At 44.6% G+C, this 21,733-nt stretch overlaps 1 protein-coding gene across 5 annotated transcripts in view; it reads left to right on the forward strand.

The window, feature by feature from the left end:
- PIEZO1 (piezo type mechanosensitive ion channel component 1 (Er blood group)) overlaps positions 1-21,733 on the forward strand; it is a 960,480-nt gene that overhangs the window by 590,986 nt on the left and 347,761 nt on the right. For all 5 annotated transcript variants that reach the window (XM_069635852.1, XM_069635881.1, XM_069635891.1 and 2 more), the window contains 3 exons: positions 13,292-13,392; positions 17,118-17,378; positions 18,129-18,243. In XM_069635852.1, the coding sequence (XP_069491953.1) occupies positions 13,292-13,392; positions 17,118-17,378; positions 18,129-18,243 (477 nt within the window). The remainder of the gene's footprint in view (positions 1-13,291; positions 13,393-17,117; positions 17,379-18,128; positions 18,244-21,733) is intronic.

Below are 21,733 nucleotides of genomic sequence, written 5' to 3' on the forward strand. Positions count from 1 at the left end.
TCCCGCCACTCCGGCGACTCTTTCAAGAGCTGGCATGGTGGGAGAAGGTGCGGCAGGCTCCCTGCTCTTGTGCCGGGCTTTCCAGCACGGGGCTAGTTTAATAACGATAGGGCGCTGATGCTTTTGCATCCGCGCCTATTGCACCGTGATTATCTCCCGGCTTCGGAGCGGGCATTTTTATTAGAATAGGGGACCGATGCATTAATTAGCATTAGTGCTGCGCATCGTGGAGTTAAAAAAATAATAATAATAATAGAGAATTGCCGCTCCCTCCCCCCTCTGCTCATTGCACCGACCAAGGGCGCCACATTTTTGTTTCACTGCCTGGGGCGCTGCCGCCAATAAGGCCGGGCCAGGTGGCCACGCACACAAGCACACCCCTCCAATTACCTGCAAAGAAAGCAGTGATTAACCCTTCAAAAGCAGATCTCTGCCGTACTGGGTTTTTTGGCACTTGGGAAGTGGAGTTAATTATGTCCCAAGCAGTTTATTCAAATAAACCGAATCAACTCGGCACATGCGAGAGATGGAGCACAGTGAATTGTAACCGGTAGTTCTCTGCTTCCAATCCCCAGCAGGTATAAAGTAAAACAAATAAACGCATAGGTGGCCTACCATGCTGTCCTAGAACGGTGTTCCCCGACACAAAAAGTAAGGACACGATAAAGGATACTGTCAAAGTAAGGGAGCATTGTGCCCTTTAGGTCACGCCCACTTTGACCTCTGCATCAAAGCCAACTCGGCCTTTCATCCTGCCGACCTCCAGAAATGAGTACCAACTTCGGTTGGGTGATATTGTATGTAAAGTGCTTTGGTGAAAGCGCCGTATAATTAACACATTATCGTACTACTATTAACTAATTGCTGGGTCTCTGTGTCCTATAAAAGTATGCATAGTCCTGCAAAAAGTATTACACAAATTGTAAGCAGTTCACCAATGGGGGCTATAGTTCTCCCAAATTAAGAGATGCCACGCTTTCATATGGAATATGGGCATGGGGCTATTTTGCCCGCAGTAGTTGCAATAAAAACGGAATTTTAGGTCCGTGTTTTTTTTGTTGTTTTTTTTAAATTTTTTTTAGCCTGTGTATTTCGGTTTTAATGAAGACTGTAGAAGATGGTAATTCTCTCCAATTAGTCTATTTGGCTTCTAAAACCAGCTATGACGGCCAGTGGCGTAACACAAAATGTGGGGGCCCCCCTGCGAGACCTCCCAATGGGGGCCCCCTAAACTCCGCCCCAACATAGGTATGCCCCGCCCACCAGTTTAGACCATGCCCACCACGATATGCTCCGCCCATACACATTTGCTCCACTCGTATATTTACGAGCCATTCGTCCCACTCATACCTTGACGAGCATCTGCACTCAAGTACACTGTTCTCACTCTTATTTCGTAAACATTGCTACCAATTAATGTACAATGTATTGTATTTAATATATAGCACAGTCAGTATATACTGCAAAACATATATTATCCTACGACACATACAAACTAAGCAAATATATATAAAGAAGTGATAAAGATAACAAGCTCCAAATCAGAGTATAGTGATGGAAGTCAAATATTATCAAATATGTTTCTGCTTGTCAGTAACACAATATAGTCACTATCCCAAATCAAGTAATGGAAATTTGGAATTGCAGGTATCCAAAAATAAAACAATCTTAATGACATATGTATATTCACATATACATACAAAGAAAAGGCATGTGTGCATGTCAATAGACAGTGTATTAACATCAGTGGGAAACAAAAAAGGCAATTGAGCAAATGTTTTCCCTGGGACTTGCAGTACCGAAATGAAACATTTCATCTTTATTTCTTTGCCATTTTTCATCAAGTTATATAGTGCAGTGGTGAAGTGTCTGGCCTACAAACCTGACAACTGTGGTGTGATCACTAAGGTCGGATTTAATTTATGAATTCAAAGAGGACATTCAATAGCTGGGGGGGGACTGAGTACACCACCTGAATAAAGTGGGTGGACTCCGTCCCCCATAGTGGTTTTTAAAACTTTAAATGGTGTGCATGTTTTAAACTTCAAGAACCAATACAAATGTTTTCCCTGGGACTTGCAGAACCGAAATAAAATATTTCACCTTTAGTTGTTTGTCATTTTTCATCAAGTTATAAAGTGCAGTGGTGAAGTGTCTGGCCTACAAACATAATTAACAAAACTGATTAAGTGCGTGCAGCATGTCCTTTGCAATGATTTGCAAAACGTTTTTTTGGGGGGTGACGTTTCCCCCTGTAAAATGTTTTTGTGAATCAGGGCAGGGCAGCAGGCCCATAATATTTTACACTCTCAACCAATAAAAAGCACCATTTCCAACAGGCTTACGTTACACATGTATAGTAGACATGGTTGTCCCTTAACTCAATGTACAGTCATAATTTACTACCACACGTAGGAGTAGCTTTTGTATGGCACCTGTAACAGGCTAATTTCAAATGACGCTCTCAATAGCACGACGCAGACTGCCTTTGTGACCACGTTTGTCTCCACCGCCTGCTCAACCGCATATGAGGTATTTTCTGGGTGGTGTGGAAAAATGCATGCGACTATGTGCTATTTGTAGCTCCCTGTCCCTTTTTAACTGCCTCGGTCAGAAAATACTCCTCGGTCACTGCGTGCAATCAGTAACGACGGCCTTCATGTGGGAATATGGCGCCAATATTGCGCCCATCCTTACAGGGATTCCTGATGGATTATCAAAGGCAGTGAGAATTCCGTAGGCATTCAAGCCTCTCGACATTCACCAAAATAGATGGGATATACATGCTGTTGCTTGAGGAAACCCAAAGAGCGTATTTTCCACTCTTATCCCATCAAAGAAAGCTTAAACAAAATGGCTCTGATCATCGAAAATGCACCGAAAATGTGTACCCGCGTTTTTTTACTGATCCCTGCAATTTTAAAGCACTATTGAGAATGTTAATTTAAAATGAGGCTATACATCCTTACCTTTGCCAACCATAGCCATGAAGTCCGTGAATATTGTTGCGGGTCTCCTATTTGACAACCACACGTCATTCGCTATATAATCACGTAAACATAGGCGGATGCATGGTAATGGTGATTTAAAAAAAAGGATAATCTCGGATCGAATTTAGATAATGCGTGAGGAATAATGAACAGTGTTAATGCATCTCCTTCGAATAGGTGTTGCCAAGGTACTTTTCTCCGCAGGGCCTGCACTTTCTTTTTTATTTTTGATGGTTTTCTGATTTCATATTCTAATGGCATTTAGTTACGGGAGGTAATATTTCTCAAGCAGCTATTGATAATTGCACACATTCAGAAGCGCACAGACCGAATAATGTACAGCATTAAAGGCGTAAGATCAGTTGAGTTTTCAAACGGATGAATTAACATGAGCGGCCTCTGGCGTGCTCTGCTAACCGTGGAGCGTTATTTAAAATCATGCAAGATTAAAAGGACGACCCCGTGAAATTCCACATTAGGCCTATGGATTTGGAACAACATCGAATGAAATGTAAAATAAACCCCATTTCAGACAGGGCTCCCACATAACGTTCATACAAAACAAATAGAACTAAAATGATGGACGTTACGTTAAGGACTCATTGAAGAGAAATACGTTACAGGAAAATCGTGAAATCAAAACAGCCCCTCGCCAAAGAAAGGTACAATCTTTGCTAAACCATTTTACAAACGCCGCCCTTTTCCAGAATAACAGCTGCTTCCACTCACGGGAATACCATACGCGCCTTTTAATTCGGCCGATTAAAGGGCTGCCCTGACCTGGCTGAGAGCAGCCTCTTCAGAAAGCTATAGTGCTTGGACACTAATAAAAGCAGCAGGCTGAGTAAAGTCAGAGCTCCGCAGATTTCCGTCTCTGGGAGACATCGAGCCGAGGCCGGGTGCGCGCAGGAACACGCTGAATAGTGCTGACGACACGTGCAAAAGCTCTCACTGCGAGTCCCTTCCTTCGGAGCCGAGGCTTCGGGATCGATATTCGCTGGCGCGGCCTGAGCGTGACTCGGAGGCTGGTAAAGTCATTATGATAGGCCTCAGTCAGCAAAACACAGCTGTTGTGACTTGTGCTGCTGTGGCAGAGAAACGTGGACGGTGCTTGCGAGCACCCCATCCTAGCCCGGCCAATAGAGTCACGCATGCATGCACCATCATAGTAAGGCTGCCCAGTGCCCCTGCTGCTAAATTAAAATAAAAAAATAACTTACCTTAGTTGACGACCTTTCAAACTGAAGCCTCAGTAGATCCTGCCTGCCGAATTACAATGGATTACCACCCGGGCCGGCAACAACACACACTAGCCGAGCTACAGTAACTTCACGTGTGAGTGTGCATCCCAGGCTGCGGGGGCCCCTGTTACGCCACTGATGACGGCAGCAATGTTATAGCGCCCCCTAGAGGTACGGCACGGCTGAGAACCAGTGGCGTAACAGGGGCCCCCGCAGCCCCCGCGGTGCGGGGGGGCCCAGTGGCTGCGCGGGCCCCCACGCCATCGTCACTGAGAGGGGCCGCCTCTCCCAGTCCCAGCACAGCAATATCACTGACTGTGTTCTCTCAGTCAGAGCAGCAGCCCTCAGTGGCACCATAACCCAGAGAGACTACGGTCTGGCCCTCTGTCTCTGGGTCTATGGTGCCGTTGGGGTGCTGCACTACTGACTGTCTGCGCTGCAGTGGACCCGGCGCCTGGGATGCACACTCACACGTGAAGTTACTGTCGCTCGGCAGGCTCAGCTCAGGCAGGCACACTAACTTGCCTTGCAGATTTGCTGAGCTGAGCCTGCGCGTGGGCTGCATCCTGCTGCAAAGCGCATGCGCAGCTGGCAAGCTAGCCCTGCCTCCGCACGAGCCGAGAGCGAGTCACACGGCCCGCCCGCACCCTGACACACTACGCATGATTGTAGTGAGACTTATAGTGTGTGTTGTTGCCGGCCCGGGTGGTAATCCATTGTAATTCGGCAGGCAGGATCTACTGAGGCTTCAGTTTGAAAGGTCGTCAACTAAGGTAAGTTATTTTTTTATTTTAATTTAGCAGCAGGGGCACTGGGCAGCCTTACTATGATGGTGCATGCATGCGTGACTCTATTGGCCGGGCTAGGATGGGGTGCTCGCAAGCACCGTCCACGTTTCTCTGCCACAGCAGCACAAGTCACAACAGCTGTGTTTTGCTGACTGAGGCCTATCATAATGACTTTCCCAGCCTCCGAGTCACGCTCAGGCCGCGCCAGCGAATATCGATCCCGAAGCCTCGGCTCTGAAGGAAGGGACTCGCAGTGAGAGCTTTTGCACGTGTCAGCACTATTCAGCGTGTTCCTGCGCGCACCCGGCCTCGGCTCGATGTCTCCCAGAGACGGAAATCTGCGGAGCTCTGACTTTACTCAGCCTGCTGCTTTTATTAGTGTCCAAGCACTATAGCTTTCTGAAGAGGCTGCTCTCAGCCAGGTCAGGGCAGCCCTTTAATCGGCCGAATTAAAAGGCGCGTATGGTATTCCCGTGAGTGGAAGCAGCTGTTATTCTGGAAAAGGGCGGCGTTTGTAAAATGGTTTAGCAAAGATTGTACCTTTCTTTGGCGAGGGGCTGTTTTGATTTCACGATTTTCCTGTAACGTATTTCTCTTCAATGAGTCCTTAACGTAACGTCCATCATTTTAGTTCTATTTGTTTTGTATGAACGTTATGTGGGAGCCCTGTCTGAAATGGGGTTTATTTTACATTTCATTCGATGTTGTTCCAAATCCATAGGCCTAATGTGGAATTTCACGGGGTCGTCCTTTTAATCTTGCATGATTTTAAATAACGCTCCACGGTTAGCAGAGCACGCCAGAGGCCGCTCATGTTAATTCATCCGTTTGAAAACTCAACTGATCTTACGCCTTTAATGCTGTACATTATTCGGTCTGTGCGCTTCTGAATGTGTGCAATTATCAATAGCTGCTTGAGAAATATTACCTCCCGTAACTAAATGCCATTAGAATATGAAATCAGAAAACCATCAAAAATAAAAAAGAAAGTGCAGGCCCTGCGGAGAAAAGTACCTTGGCAACACCTATTCGAAGGAGATGCATTAACACTGTTCATTATTCCTCACGCATTATCTAAATTCGATCCGAGATTATCCTTTTTTTTAAATCACCATTACCATGCATCCGCCTATGTTTACGTGATTATATAGCGAATGACGTGTGGTTGTCAAATAGGAGACCCGCAACAATATTCACGGACTTCATGGCTATGGTTGGCAAAGGTAAGGATGTATAGCCTCATTTTAAATTAACATTCTCAATAGTGCTTTAAAATTGCAGGGATCAGTAAAAAAACGCGGGTACACATTTTCGGTGCATTTTCGATGATCAGAGCCATTTTGTTTAAGCTTTCTCTGATGGGATAAGAGTGGAAAATACGCTCTTTGGGTTTCCTCAAGCAACAGCATGTATATCCCATCTATTTTGGTGAATGTCGAGAGGCTTGAATGCCTACGGAATTCTCACTGCCTTTGATAATCCATCAGGAATCCCTGTAAGGATGGGCGCAATATTGGCGCCATATTCCCACATGAAGGCCGTCGTTACTGATTGCACGCAGTGACCGAGGAGTATTTTCTGACCGAGGCAGTTAAAAAGGGACAGGGAGCTACAAATAGCACATAGTCGCATGCATTTTTCCACACCACCCAGAAAATACCTCATATGCGGTTGAGCAGGCGGTGGAGACAAACGTGGTCACAAAGGCAGTCTGCGTCGTGCTATTGAGAGCGTCATTTGAAATTAGCCTGTTACAGGTGCCATACAAAAGCTACTCCTACGTGTGGTAGTAAATTATGACTGTACATTGAGTTAAGGGACAACCATGTCTACTATACATGTGTAACGTAAGCCTGTTGGAAATGGTGCTTTTTATTGGTTGAGAGTGTAAAATATTATGGGCCTGCTGCCCTGCCCTGATTCACAAAAACATTTTACAGGGGGAAACGTCACCCCCCAAAAAAACGTTTTGCAAATCATTGCAAAGGACATGCTGCACGCACTTAATCAGTTTTGTTAATTATGTTTGTAGGCCAGACACTTCACCACTGCACTTTATAACTTGATGAAAAATGACAAACAACTAAAGGTGAAATGTTTTATTTCGGTTCTGCAAGTCCCAGGGAAAACATTTGTATTGGTTCTTGAAGTTTAAAACATGCACACCATTTAAAGTTTTAAAAACCACTATGGGGGACGGAGTCCACCCACTTTATTCAGGTGGTGTACTCAGTCCCCCCCAGCTATTGAATGTCCTCTTTGAATTCATGAATTAAATCCGACCTTAGTGATCACACCACAGTTGTCAGGTTTGTAGGCCAGACACTTCACCACTGCACTATATAACTTGATGAAAAATGGCAAAGAAATAAAGATGAAATGTTTCATTTCGGTACTGCAAGTCCCAGGGAAAACATTTGCTCAATTGCCTTTTTTGTTTCCCACTGATGTTAATACACTGTCTATTGACATGCACAAATGCCTTTTCTTTGTATGTATATGTGAATATACATATGTCATTAAGATTGTTTTATTTTTGGATACCTGCAATTCCAAATTTCCATTACTTGATTTGGGATAGTGACTATATTGTGTTACTGACAAGCAGAAACATATTTGATAATATTTGACTTCCATCACTATACTCTGATTTGGAGCTTGTTATCTTCATCACTTCTTTATATATATTTGCTTAGTTTGTATGTGTCGTAGGATAATATATGTTTTGCAGTATATACTGACTGTGCTATATATTAAATACAATACATTGTACATTAATTGGTAGCAATGTTTACGAAATAAGAGTGAGAACAGTGTACTTGAGTGCAGATGCTCGTCAAGATATGAGTGGGACGAATGGCTCGTAAATATACGAGTGGAGCAAATGTGTATGGGCGGAGCATATCGTGGTGGGCATGGTCTAAACTGGTGGGCGGGGCATACCTATGTTGGGGCGGAGTTTAGGGGGCCCCCATTGGGAGGTCTCGCAGGGGGGCCCCCACATTTTGTGTTACGCCACTGGTCTCTGCGTAGTGTTCAGGTGGCAGAATCCTAACCGTTGTGTTATAAGGAGTTCTGTGAATCTGTTTGCCTGCAATCCGCACATTCCAAACTACCAATAAATATGTATGCTGTGTGTCCATATAATGGATTTCATATAGTGCAAGCATATTTGCGAAGCATGAGTATGCACTACAACAAGAGGACCTAGTAATCGGGCACAATAAAATAAATATGATTAAAGGCTAGACTATTACATGTACACTTAAAAGGATATGGAGAGGAGGGGAATGCAGGGGTTTAGTCCGGGAAAGGATATGGAGAAGAGGGGATGCAGGGGGTTAGAGTCAGGGAAAGGAGATGGAGAAGAGGGGATGCAGGGGGTTAGTCGGGGAAATGAGATGGAGAAGAGGGGATGCAGGGGGTTAGAGGCAGGGAAAGGATATGGAGAAGAGGGGATGCAGGGGGTTAGAGGCAGGGAAAGGATATAGAGAAGAGGGGATGCAGGGGGTTAGAGTCAGGGAAAGGATATGGAAAAGAGGGGATGCAGGGGGTTGGAGGCAGGGAAAGGATATGGAGAAAAGGGATGCAGGGGGCTAGAGTCAGGGAAAGGATATGGAGAAGAGGAGATGCAGGGGGTTAGAGGCAGGGCAATGATATGGAGAAGAGGGATGCAGGGGGCTAGAGGCAGGGAAAGGATATGCAGAAGAGGGATGCAGGGGGGTAGAGGCACGGAAAGGATATGGAGAAATGGGGGTGATTTGGAAGCGAAAGGTGGCTGTTTAATGTGTTGGTGGATGCACAGCTGTATTTCTGTGAGTTTCACTCAGTCTGACCTCCCGTACTGCTCTTTAAAGGCACTGGGTGTGCATCAGCCACCTTCTGCCACGAGAGTGGAAGAAAGGTGTGTTCCCTTGCCATCTCCCAGAAGGCCATGCAGTTGCCAAGTCATAAGCAAATTCTGCCCCATGTTCCCTACCTTGTTATATGCCAATATTTACTGGTATAAAAGCAATTCTGAGTAAAGGTTTCTGTGCTTTTCTAGAATTCCACCACTTATTAGTCACTTCAATTTGCAGTGCACTTAGTTGGATTTAAGAGAGGAAAATATTCACCAAACAAGGAAGCAGTTGGTGGTGTACTTGGGTCGACTGTAAACATGAAGAGGGTTGTGATTGTTCTGCTGTAATGGTTAATGGCCGCCTGGTGGGGCTGGATAGGTGGGCTAAACACCAAAGTATGATGGCATTTGGAGGTGTGGAAAAGGTCAGAGTTGTCAATTTGAGGATTTCCGAGGGGACTGGTGATGGACTATTGTGTTGTCCCTCACATGACAAGATGGGCTCCTGAATCACATTGCCGCTAAATTAACAGCTGTTTTTCTGTGCAACAAATACAGCTTGAAACAATTGCAAAGACTCACTTAAGACAGGACACGCAACATGAGATTAGGCCCATAAGATCCAGACAAGTCTCACCAACAGCACCACCTTTAAAACGAGGATTGACTTACAGGCGCGACACAAAACCTGCTAGCACCAGGGTAACCGCACAGTCACCCCACATAGGGACTTCAAAGCATCCTTCCTAATAGTCCCCTGACACTCAAAGGCTGTCGGTTCTCTCCCTGCAGGTAAGGTGTGCTCCCAGTACACTAAAAAAGTTCATTTCCACCTGGAGGAGGTGTTTTAGACAGTATATGGAGTTGAAAACAGGATTGATGTGCTCCAAAACTCCACCTGAGACAAGTGTACAGGGACCTGGGTTTCATTTACTTTGAGGTGGAGAATTATTTGCTAGTACTTTAAAAAAAATGTCATACATTTGCAAACCTTGCATGACAAAATGCAGCATAGCATGCCATAGTGACGCAAAGCCTTCCATTTAAGAAGGATAGTGTCTGAAGGTCCATGTGCGTATGTACGTTCTCACCCACACTCTCTCACTCTTGATCTCCTCATTTCCCACTGTCCCTCTCACTCAAGCTCTCTCCCACTCACTCTCCCAAGTAGATACATTGGCCAACAAGGGTCAAGGATGGCAATTGAAGGGGTGAGTGGCTCCCTGGCAACTACCCTAATATCCCTAAAACGCATGTTAGAGGTCTTGGAAGCCGCGGACTTTTAGGTTGCGGGAAAGTGCTCTGAGCAAACTGAAAAAACATAGGTCACCATTTTGTTCTTTCTAGGTATGCCGTGGGCAGCAGAAAACGGTCTGATGCTTTACACTAACTTGCACAGCTGCAGTGCCCTGTGGGGCTTCCAAGCGCGTTGACCGCCAGTGAAGAGTCCCTCAGACAATGCCAAGTGTTTGTGGGTGGGGCTTACTGTCTTGCTATTTTCCCCTCTTATCTGCCGCCGGGATTCCATCACTGCCAGCTGCAAGACTAAAGTGTCTGAGCTCATAGACCCCCCCGAATGTATGCCTGGAATGGCAAGTGGAAGGTAGAAGAGCTGCAGCGTTCACAAGCAGGAGCCCCATAAGCCGCGACACCTGCAGCATTACGTAGCCAGATCCCTTTAAAAGGAATATTGTATGCATAACCAAGCTTTGAAGTTGGATCACGGAGTAGTGGAAAAAGGCTCACTTTCTCTGGCGGACCATTTTCAATGCTATAATCTGTGCACATTTATCTTTGGTGACCGGACACGACCGATTGGAATGGGTAGAGTGGCTGCAGGGAATCCAGGTAGCTTCCTCCCAAAGCAGGTGAGCATCCCTTCCCCCTAGAGTCCCTGTAATAGGAGCACAAGAGGTGCTTCATGTGCCTTCTTCAGTGTTTACAAGCAATTCATTACATCCTCAAACATTGCTATCTGGATATTTCTATAAGCAGCAAAAACAATAGCATAACATTGTGGCGGATGTATGGGCCATTTTGGACACAGTCGTCGACCTATGCAATTGGTCAACATAACCCTCGCCCGTGCCAACAAAACGCTGTTCCTAAACCCAACCACGATAGGATTATCGAAAGCATGTGAATCTATCAACAATTTCAGGCCGCTAAACTATTGAAAAAGGCAAATAAGGTTTCTTTGGACACTACCCACTGGTCACATGACTAATCACATGCTGACCAATGATTACATCTCATGAGATACCTCTGATTGCTCAGATGTTGAATTTGCTACTTCTTATTTCTCTATGAATGCCTTTCCATTACCTAAGAATGCTTGTTACTTTGCGCATATCCTATTGGTTGGCACCCTCTGGTTAGTGGTCAAATGTAATGCTGTGCATTGATCTTTCCATTAAATGCACCTACTTTGTTACTTCCCTATTCTTCACATTGGATACCTGACCCATTACATATTGCCCATTGATCCCATGTTCCTTTGGATGTTCCCCATTGATTACATGCCCCATTTGTTCCCAACATGTCCCAATGGATTGTAGAGGAGCAGATGTGTGTGTCACTGACATAGCCAACCCCTTCACCTCAGATCTATTGGATGAACAACAGGAAGACACTGTGCATGACACCAGGTATTATGCCAATACTGCATCGAATTTATGGGAGACGTTATGCACTCAGACAGCCGTACCGAATGTACTCCCGAACTAAAGTGGTAGCAGAAGAACTGCAGACGCCACTAAATATTGAAGAGCTGTAAAGAAAACCTGACAGGTGTAAAGTGACGTCACAAGGAGAAGACATAATGACGCTTTCTAACAATATAAGAATACTTAAAGAATGAAGCTATAACTGAAGAAGCAAAGTAACATTCATTCAATTGAGAAGAAATCATATATACAAAGAAGATAAGTAGCCAGATGAGTAGTGAATGTAAATATGCAGAAACACAAGGTAGATGAGTCTCACAGAACTTTGCTGCAGTAGAAAATGAAACCGGGGTAAAGCAGCCATGTTGAAAAGATGGATGCCTGCTCCGATTAATGGTAAGCGAAGAGCTTGAAGGAGAGAGACCAGGGCTGCAGAGCTGACACACTGGAAATACACATTTGTGCATGAACAAAGAATAGCTGTTAGCCAGAGATCAAATATGCCACAGCGAGAAGCTGCTGAAGGATGCAAGGGGAAGCAATGAGGATAAGCAATGCATGCAGGACATATTTCTCCTGGATTAAGTAAATGAGCAAACATTAGCAGACACCAAATATTGACGATTAAAGATGCAGAAAAGTATATAAGAAACGGAACAACCAAGTCTTCAGAGGCCGGGGATGGTAATGACACTTGGTATAATTTAATCAAATAGCACTAAATAGAAGGTGAAATGGATAAAATCATTGTCTTTCCGCATGTATTGCAAGACCAGAAAACAAGGCCTATACATAAAGCCCTGAATGACGATAACGATGTACCTTAACTCCCCTTAAAGTTCCAGAGAAGAGAACATCTGGCAAGGTCAACTACGAAGGAGAATCCTTGGCTGAAGGTTTGACTGATGAGCGATGGTAGACTAATTGGGTAAGTGGGCAGTAGTCTGACGTTATTCTACGCACCTGAGTTTCGATTTGCTTACTTTCTGCTACTGAGCAGAGTGTCCAACGTTGGGAGAGGATGGCAACCTATCATGAGGGCCCATGCAATGATGAGCATATAATGTTGCAGGGGCCAATCCACTGCTGTTATGCTGCTATAATCTGTATTATACCTACTTTATGGAAGGACGAGGTTTGCCTGTCAGATGAGGGCCAACCAATAATGTTACTAATGCTTACAGAACCTATAGGTAGATATGTTCCACGTAACCAATCCCTCGCCCGGTAGTTTTTATTATTTACCACGTAGAATGACATCATAGCTGACGCCCATTGAGGTATAAAGCCTTTGTGTACCTGAAATGTAACCGAGAGTGTGTGGACTATGATTCATTGTTCGCCAGGTTTTCCTACTTTGAGTTGATAATAAAGTAGTATTTTGCTATATTCTTTGAGTCTGTCTGGTTATTTGGATCTCAGATGGTTTATTATGGTAATTCCATTCTGCGCATAAGAACGTTCAAAATTGCTACTGCACAGGATGCTTCCCAAATATTTCTTTTTCTGGGGAGCTCCCCACAGGAAAGTAGTTGTGTAGTGAGGAACAAAGGGGATCCCTATATATCCATGTGCTGTCCACAGTTTGTATGGCTCGGAGAGGGAGGACATTTTGTATATACACCATTGGATGCTGCCCATCAGCTGCATGTCTAAGTAGATGATGCCCATTGTTTATCCATTTTGTCTCTGCATGTTTGATGTTGCCAATTAGTTGTTATATTGGTTGCTGCCTATTGCTTATCTTTACGTTTTATTGTCACAGATCGGAAGAAGACTGAGCCACAGAAGGAGAAATCCCCTCTGCACATGTTAGGCCATGTGATCATGAACCAGAGCTACATTTGTGCCCTCATTGCCATGATGGTATGACAACTATGTTTACTAAAAATAAATTACATTGGGTATTTATATCACACTTTATGCCAGATCCCGGCCTACAAGCACCGGAAGGGGTATCGATCCCATGTTGCTCAGCTTTGTCTTGTTCCCAAGATAAGCATGTTACTCGTGAGCTATCTTCCCGGCCCACATAATGCAAATACGTTACCTCTGTCTTTTTCTCACCCCTTCGGTTTCATCTCTTGTCTCTCTCCCAACTACACCTCTTTGACAGTCTGTGTGTCAATCTACCTGTCTCATTCTCACCTCAACTCTCTGGCTATCTGCCTGCCTATCCTTCCATCTCCATCTCTCTCCGTATTTGCCTGCTGATCTGTTCATCTGTCTTTGTGCAGATGCCTTTCCATCTGCTTGTCCATCTCTGGCTAGCTGCCTTCCTGTTGGTCTGTTCCTCTGTCTTGCTCCATCGACCGGAGTGCCTGGTCATCTATCGTCTCCCTGGCCAAGCTCGTGGTCTGCCTTGCTCGGTCTCCCTCAGTGTAAGTGGCTGCCAATCTGTGTCTCACTGTGTTTATTCAGCAGTTTGACTGTTAACCTGTATGCTCATCCGTGAGTGGTATATATATATATGTTCATAAAAGGGCGAGATCTAGACAGGTTGGGCGTGCCATGTTAAGGTAAAGACACTCAGTCCGAGTAAGCGGTTTCCTTAATATAAAGGCCTCAACAGTAGAAATAAAACCTTAACCTGCACCGCACCACTATTTCTTCACATAAATTCAAATGTTTGTAAGCTATGGTAAGGAGTGGCTAACAGTGTTATGGATGCCCCTTTCAATATTTGCAAGGAATTAGAGGGCACATTAATTTTTTTATTTTCACATTTTATGTTCGCATAAATAAACTGAACACTTTGTCCACCATGCAAGTCACCCCCATACTCGTTGGACCGCACGGTACACTTCTCTTGGAACCTCTCAATCCACAGAACAATCGGTTACCGGGAACTGCTTGAACACAAGAATCCATGTGTCCTTACAAAAACACACCACTTCTACTTCGGTGCATAAATGCAGAGGTTACCCTTTGCCTTCTATATTGTGGAAACAACATCGGCGTTGACTTGCAGGCCCACCCGGCAATTCTACTGATGCTCCGCAGCAGCAAAGGGCTCACGTGCAACTGTTTAATATGGGATTGCATGCCCTAGGGATGAGCCTTATGGAAAGGTGTGTAGGTGTATCCCTTTCTTTGGCAAAGGATATCCCAGGGCAGGCTAGTGGCCACCACCATTGCGGTTTTCCGTGCACACTTGCACTAGAGTTTTCATCAAGCTTCATATGGTTTGAAAACCTCAAGGGGTACTTCTTGAGAAAAACATCGGCAATTTGTAGACACAATGATCATATGTTTGATATTGTACATCAGTATCAGGATGCTAAGTTTTTGCAGCTTTCCTCATCCTTCGAAGAAAGGGATGCCCTTTCCTGAAGCTCCCCTGCCTACTCGAAATACAATGATGGTTGCCAACTGGAAGTGATCTCCAAAGGGAAAAAAAGTACCATGCCTAAAACAAGACCTGCCTGGTCACGAGTCTGGCAAAGGTTCAAGGTGTGGAGATCTGGAATCCACTGGCGAGGAGATGGCATCATGAAGGAGTGTTAGAGTTCCAACACAGTATTACATCACCAGCTAATTAAACTGAAAAATGTCTTGCAATATTGAGAGCAGGCCATGCAAAGTATCAAACCCAACAGCCAATCACACGCAATAACCACCATATCTTCCACCATGGAAGAGGAGGTTCTGAAGAGTCGACTGACATCTTCATTCATAAAACCTCAAACCCTCTTTGTACTGACCTAGTGTACAGCCACAGGCTCCACATAGAACTGTTCCAAATCATAAAGTGCCACAACTCCATGCTGACTTGATACTCACAATGCCCCTAGTGTCTTGGTCTGATCCATATACCTTTCTGCGAAACTGATCAAAACTCTCCCCAAGTGCAACGCAGGTTCCATCATCGCTGGACACCATGCAAACTCCAACAACACCAGATGTTCTGCTGGTCCCAAAATCGGGATTGACCATCCGTTTTTGGTGTGTGATGGCCTAAGTTGACCAGTGTTTCCAGATCCTCTGATACCGCACATGTTTGCTCCAGTGCTCTCAAACACGGCTCATAGGCATTCCCGCAACAAATACTACCCTACCTCAGTCGTCTTGGACCAATCCACACTGCATGCATGCTTTGGCTTTTCTTGCTCACAGGCCATTTAGGAGCCTGCGGAGGAAACAGCCAGCAGGCAAATTGGCCCAAAAGAAGTAGGAGCAAAGTTTTCGGATGACGAGAACTTTCAAAGCAAGGCACATATTCTCTTCTGTTGACGTGTCCATTGGACTGAACCCCTGTACACAGCTCTAGTTAGGTTACACTAAGAATTAGTTCATTCGTGGGCACATATAGGACAAAAGGTGGCCCACCAAATTAATTTCATGGGCGGGAGAGTTGAGTTGTCATTGGAGATGCCACTTGTTGGGATTGTTGCCGAGGTAAGAAAGACAACTGAGAATTGGTGACATTGTATGAGGGAAGTGGCTCGGTTTCTATGTTAATATCCTGCAAAATGGAGACGTCTACCCCAAAAGGCCACATTTTTTGGCCATCTGACTATCTTCCAAAGGGTGAGATTTTGACTCTATCGGCGGTGGGCCGGGGGTTCATGCCCTCACCAAAACCCTCATGTCATGCTCCCTCTCCCCTCTTTCCTGCTGCATCTTGGCCAGCCATGCCCCCTCTCCTCAATTCCCCCTTATCTCCTCCTCCTCTCTCCTTGATCCCACCTGACCCTTCCAAGCACTTTACTGCTCCCCTGTTGGCACCTGCAAATTCCTTCTTCTGGGACCACAATGCCGCTCTGCCTATTCCAGTGCTGTCTTCTCTTGGTGCCGTGAACTGGCCAGTCACCTGAAGAGGTAGTCTGAAAAACCCGGTCTGAAGAATTTGTATACCTGTGGCTCGCATAAGAATTTAACACTGCATCTGTTCAGTCACAGAGGGAAAAGCTAGGGTGAGAAGACATTCACTGTGGCCAAAGGTAAGTGTGCAGAGTTTCACTATGACATAGTCTCTCTTCTTGGTCTAGCAGCCTCCATCAGAGATTCCCATTCTTCATTGAACCAGTTGTTGGAGAGGGGTCGCATTGCTGGTTGAGTTTTTGATGGGAATTTTAGCACATGCTAAAAGGAGTGTTCTGTCTGTGGAACCCGGAAGTGCCGTATGTATTCCATATTTGGAGCATGCCTGGCAAAGGTTGCAAGCTTTTACTCACATTGGTAAACTTGATGCTGATTTGTGGTAATACCAAGAAAAACAGCACACAATGCATTGCCTCAAGAACGCGGCGCGTAGCTAGGTATAATCACCCAGTTTTAATTATTAATGGTTTGAGTAGTTGATTGCACACGTGTGACTGTACCTGGAGCACACCGACGAAACCTGGACGGTAATCATGATTTTAAAGATGGGAGAAGAAATGGTAGGTTTTGTAAGTCACTACTCCGAGCTCCTACAGAGTTCCAACGAGATGCATTCTAAGATATGCGTTGTGCATGTGTGGGAACCCCTGGCGATGAGTGACCTTTGTCGTGCTCACCAGGCTGAAGTACCACCGTACCGAGTTATATGGTGATCATTGTTGTCCCGCTGCTTGCTGACCGTGTTTTTGACCATGATTCCGCCTCAGGTCTGGAGCATCACTTACCACAGCTGGCTGACGTTCGTGTTGCTGCTTTGGGCCTGCCTCATCTGGATCGTGCGGAACCGGCGCCAGTTTGCCATGCTCTGCTCGCCCTTCATTCTGCTGTATGGGATCTCCTTATGCAGCCTTCAGTACGTCTGGGGGATGGACCTCGAGCCCGAGCTGCCCACGAGGATCGGCTTCATGAGCCTGGTGCAACTGGGCCTTATTCGGGCAAAATACCCCTGCTTCCACCTGGGCGCCATGGTAACTTTCATTTTTCGTTCTTGCATACTGTTACTATATATCTTTGATTGTGGCTATTATTACTACTTATTTGGTATTGAAAATATCCCAACCACCTATTGGTTTCATTTTTTTTGTTTAATAATCTTTAGTGAGATTATAATAGGTTATGAACAATAAATAGTATTATCAATGCAGATAACAATGAAAAGTAGTGATGATCAAAATATGAGCAAAGGCAACTTGGCGAAACAGTCAATGATCTGATAGCCAAATGAGTGATGCCATGCAACAGAGTAGTGAAGAATTCACGTGCACCAAAATCTGCGAGGCAAGACAAATTCATAAGCAGAAGACAAACGGGGAACAGACAAGAGAACAGTGGGAAGGAGAGGGGGAAGGGGGCGTACAACCATATACTTCTTTGCATCATTAATTCATAACATTGACAAACTCTGATAGTCAAAACTGTTGGTTTCTTTTGAAAGTACTAGTACTTTGTTCAGAGGACTGCTGTGAATGTAAGGAGTAAATCATGCTGGCACTCCCCTTACTTTGAGCCCTGGGTAAGGCCCAGATCTGTACATGAGATGGACTAGCACACATTTTTTTTTTAATGTTTCAATTTTCATCCGCTTACATTGCTAGTGCCAGTCCTGGGAGATTGAACAACAGTGAGCACGGGCGTAAGCGGGTGGCCAACGTGTGCAGTATGGCTTCTATAAATTGAACCCAGTCCCCTGAATCTTGCCTTTTTCCTCTCTCTCTTAGCTTCTCTACACTCTCACCTTCTGGCTGCTGTTGCGACAGTTTGTGAAGGAGCTGCTCCTGAAACGGAAGCGGAGGACATCTGTGCCGCTCACAGAGGTGGCCGTGGCAGACGCAGGTAATTTGGAATGCAGAGGTTATCACTAAAAGATGCGTGAACATTGACCCAGTTACCTACAAAAAAAGGGAATCCAGGCTTTTCCTCTGTTGGGGGAAGCTACAGGCTATTCTGAGGATGCTGGCGAACTTCTACAAACTTATCTTCTTTATCCAAGATACAATAGAAAAAGTTGATAATGTGTTTGTAGTCTGCAGGGTTGTAAGACGTACCAGGTGGCTTCATGCTGGATTATGAACGCATTGGTTTGTTGAATTTTGTGTAGCACCACAATGAGATCTTCTGATCACAGAGGAGAGCCTAAAACGGTCATCTAAAGTCCATTTCATGAATCTTCATGAATATGCACAAACACTGCCCCAGTCAAAATGAAAGTATTTATTTGTTAAAACCCGTATAGAGCGCAACTATGGCCCAAAGGCGTCTAGGCGCTGCTGTTAGGTGGCATGAAGAAAAAGAATCCGTAAGAAATGCACGCTAACAGATATAAACAAGAAGGACGTAAGTGACCTTCGAAAGGGGAGGTGCTCCTCTGTAACTCTGAGCCCCAGAGGGAGAAGATTCCACAGTGTAGGGGCCATAACCGAGAAAGACCGGCCCCCAAAGCGTGCCCGCTGAAACCTAGGCACTTTAAGGAGAGCCTGAATAGAGGAGCGCAGCTGCCTAGTTGGGTGATAGCGCTCTCTTGTCTTGCAAATACTCTGGCCCTACGTTGTACAAAGCTCGGTCAGTTAATTTCGTTAGTCATTTCTTAAGCATTAACTAAGCTAACAACCTAGTTTCGAAATGTCTCATTTAAGCTTTTACTAAGCCCTACAGGCATGTATATGGCACGAAAATGTAAATTAGCTAAATATACAGTTCGTGAAGATCTTTTATGATGCTCACTCAAGACATAGGCAAACCATGAAAATAAATGCTCATCACTGCTTTGGAACTGTCATTGAAAGATTCCACCTGCTTGATTACAGCTTGAGAAATGTTAACCCTTTCGATCTGTCTGGGGTGGATGTTCTCGTCATCGTATCATTCATAAAGTCCAACCGCTATCTGAGCAGTCATTCAGTTCTTGGTTGCAGCCACTTTCCGAAGTTAAATTCCTTACACAGAGTCTTCTTGCAAGACTTCAGACCGTGAAGTAAGATAGATAGCAAGGCGACTACAGAGATATGCAACAAGATTAGCCAGTGCAGACTTGGGCAGATAAAAACGTAGTGATGGACTGAGAGTTTGAAATCGGGGAAGGCGGGGAGTGAGAAAACGATAGCTGGAATAAGAAAGAGACCACACCGCATGAAGAGGGAGCTAGGCCAAGGGAGTAGTAGACTGATATCACAGAGGAGAGAGTGCATTTCGAGATATTTCTGGCTTTATGGAGACAGGTGGCTAGATGGCTGAGCCCTTTGATCTCTTTCTTCATACGCCTAATATCTGCCTGTTCGCCTGGTTATGAGAATGTGATGGTGTTGGTGGCTGTGAGCCTTCATCCATTCAGGTAGAACCCCACTATTGCCCATGCCCACGCTAGGATGAGGTTGGTGCTCCTCCTCAGACCTTGTGTCGTACTTTCACCCTCTTTCTTTGAGACTGTCTGGGAGTCCAGGCTTCAGTGCAGGTTAGGCCGATGTAGTCTTCAGTATAGGATATTGGAATTCCCCTTCTGTAATGGCACAGAAGACTGAAAAGCAATGGGCTGGAAGGTTGCCTGAAGCAAGTTCTTCAGTGTTGCCATATCCATAATGAAGGATGCTGATAGGACTGATTTGTACCTATTGAAGGTGAATCCCTTCGGTCGGGTCTGAGGATATTTCCTTCTAAACCCCCTCCCTATGAACCTTGTATAATACATCTACCTCCCATTCTTAAGCCATTGACTATTTACCACCGGCTGACAGTGACACCTATGCAGACCCTTGCGAGTGTCTGTGTGTGTGTGGGTGTGTATATATATGTTCAGTGAAAAAAACGTTGTTAAAGGGACGTTATGGATAAGTTACACTAATAAAAACGTTTAAAATTCAGTGAAAAAGGTTTGTTAAAGGGACGTTCAGGTTACAGGTAACATTGAAAAACCAAAGACATTCGCAAGTTTTGATAAACTATGCAACCATAACACGCACCACCGCCATGCACTGCTGAGACGAACACCCAGGACATCACAGATTACATCACAAATGACATTGATAACATCACAGATGACAGCGCATGCCTAGGTTGGTTGTTCTTGTTCAGTGACAGCATTCATTTTAAGCTCAGGACTTCATGTGGTTATAGTAAATTAAAACCATGATGCAGATACAATAAAGGTACTATGCATGTAGAGCTTGACATTGTGCTATGTTCTGAAGTTCTTTTCCCTACGGTTTTCCCTGAGGTCATAATGCACATGCATAAAACAAGAAGCATGTCCTATGCAGATAATACATTTGTCAGGAATGTCATATGCTTCGACTTAATGTACAACCTAAACATACCATCTTAAGAATACTTTAGTTCTATGATCCTTACTACATTCATTGTTTCTCTTTATGTATTATTTGATTGCTGTATTCACAAAAAAAAACCTCAGTACAAAGTTTATTTTTCAATAAGCACATTTTGTGAGACTTGGAGTAGTTTATTACAAGGCTACTGAACACCTTTAATATGTTGTAAATTACACTATAATCAGTTCCCCTTATACAGACCTTCCATTTGCATTGTTACACAATAGTACTATCATATGTGATTTCATCAGTGATGTCATCAATTATGTTATTTGTGATGTCCTGGGTGTAAGTGTTTTTAGTGCATGGTCGTGGCACAAGTTATGGTTGCAAAGCTTACCATAACTGGCAAACTTCTTGGGGTTTTTGATTTTACTTGTAACCATAAAGTTGCTTTAACTGAATTTGAGGTTTTTGTTACTGCAACTTAACCATAACTTCCCTTTTAGCAATGTTTTTCCAGTGAATTTGATAGGTTTTTATTAGTGAAAAGGTTTCATGTTACATCACTGTATATAAGTTAATATTAATTCCTCGTTTAACATAGGTGAAAACTATAAACCTTCTTTAACACACATATATTTTGCAACACATACTGATGTGCGTCATCAGCAGCGCATGCTGGGGATGCAAGTCATGGTTGAATTGACGAGGGCATGAGGCTGCGCCATCTGAAACCTACACTGCATCCTAGTTCAGTGTCCACTATATGCTCATAATGTGACCAATGGCCAGTGCTCATGGCTTGCAGCATGGCCAGTCTCCAAATTCCATGTGGCAGGTGCTTCGGCCATGCCGCATGCCGCAATAAACTAATCAGAGTAGACATTTGCCCTTGCCTAGGGCCAGGACCACTGTCCAGGCACGAAAGTGATATCACCATTTTTTTGTACTTCGATTTTGACACTTTTGAAAAAATTAAACGCAGGACAGATTTGCAAAAGTATGCATTCAGGTTCTTGCTGATGCTCCTCGCATAAGTTTGCTGCATTCCCGTTCAGCGC

The sequence above is a fragment of the Ambystoma mexicanum genome, chromosome 1q, assembly GCF_040938575.1.
Source record: "Ambystoma mexicanum isolate Mex_15411 chromosome 1q, UKY_AmexF1_1, whole genome shotgun sequence".
In the NCBI taxonomy this organism is placed as follows: domain Eukaryota; kingdom Metazoa; phylum Chordata; class Amphibia; order Caudata; family Ambystomatidae; genus Ambystoma; species Ambystoma mexicanum.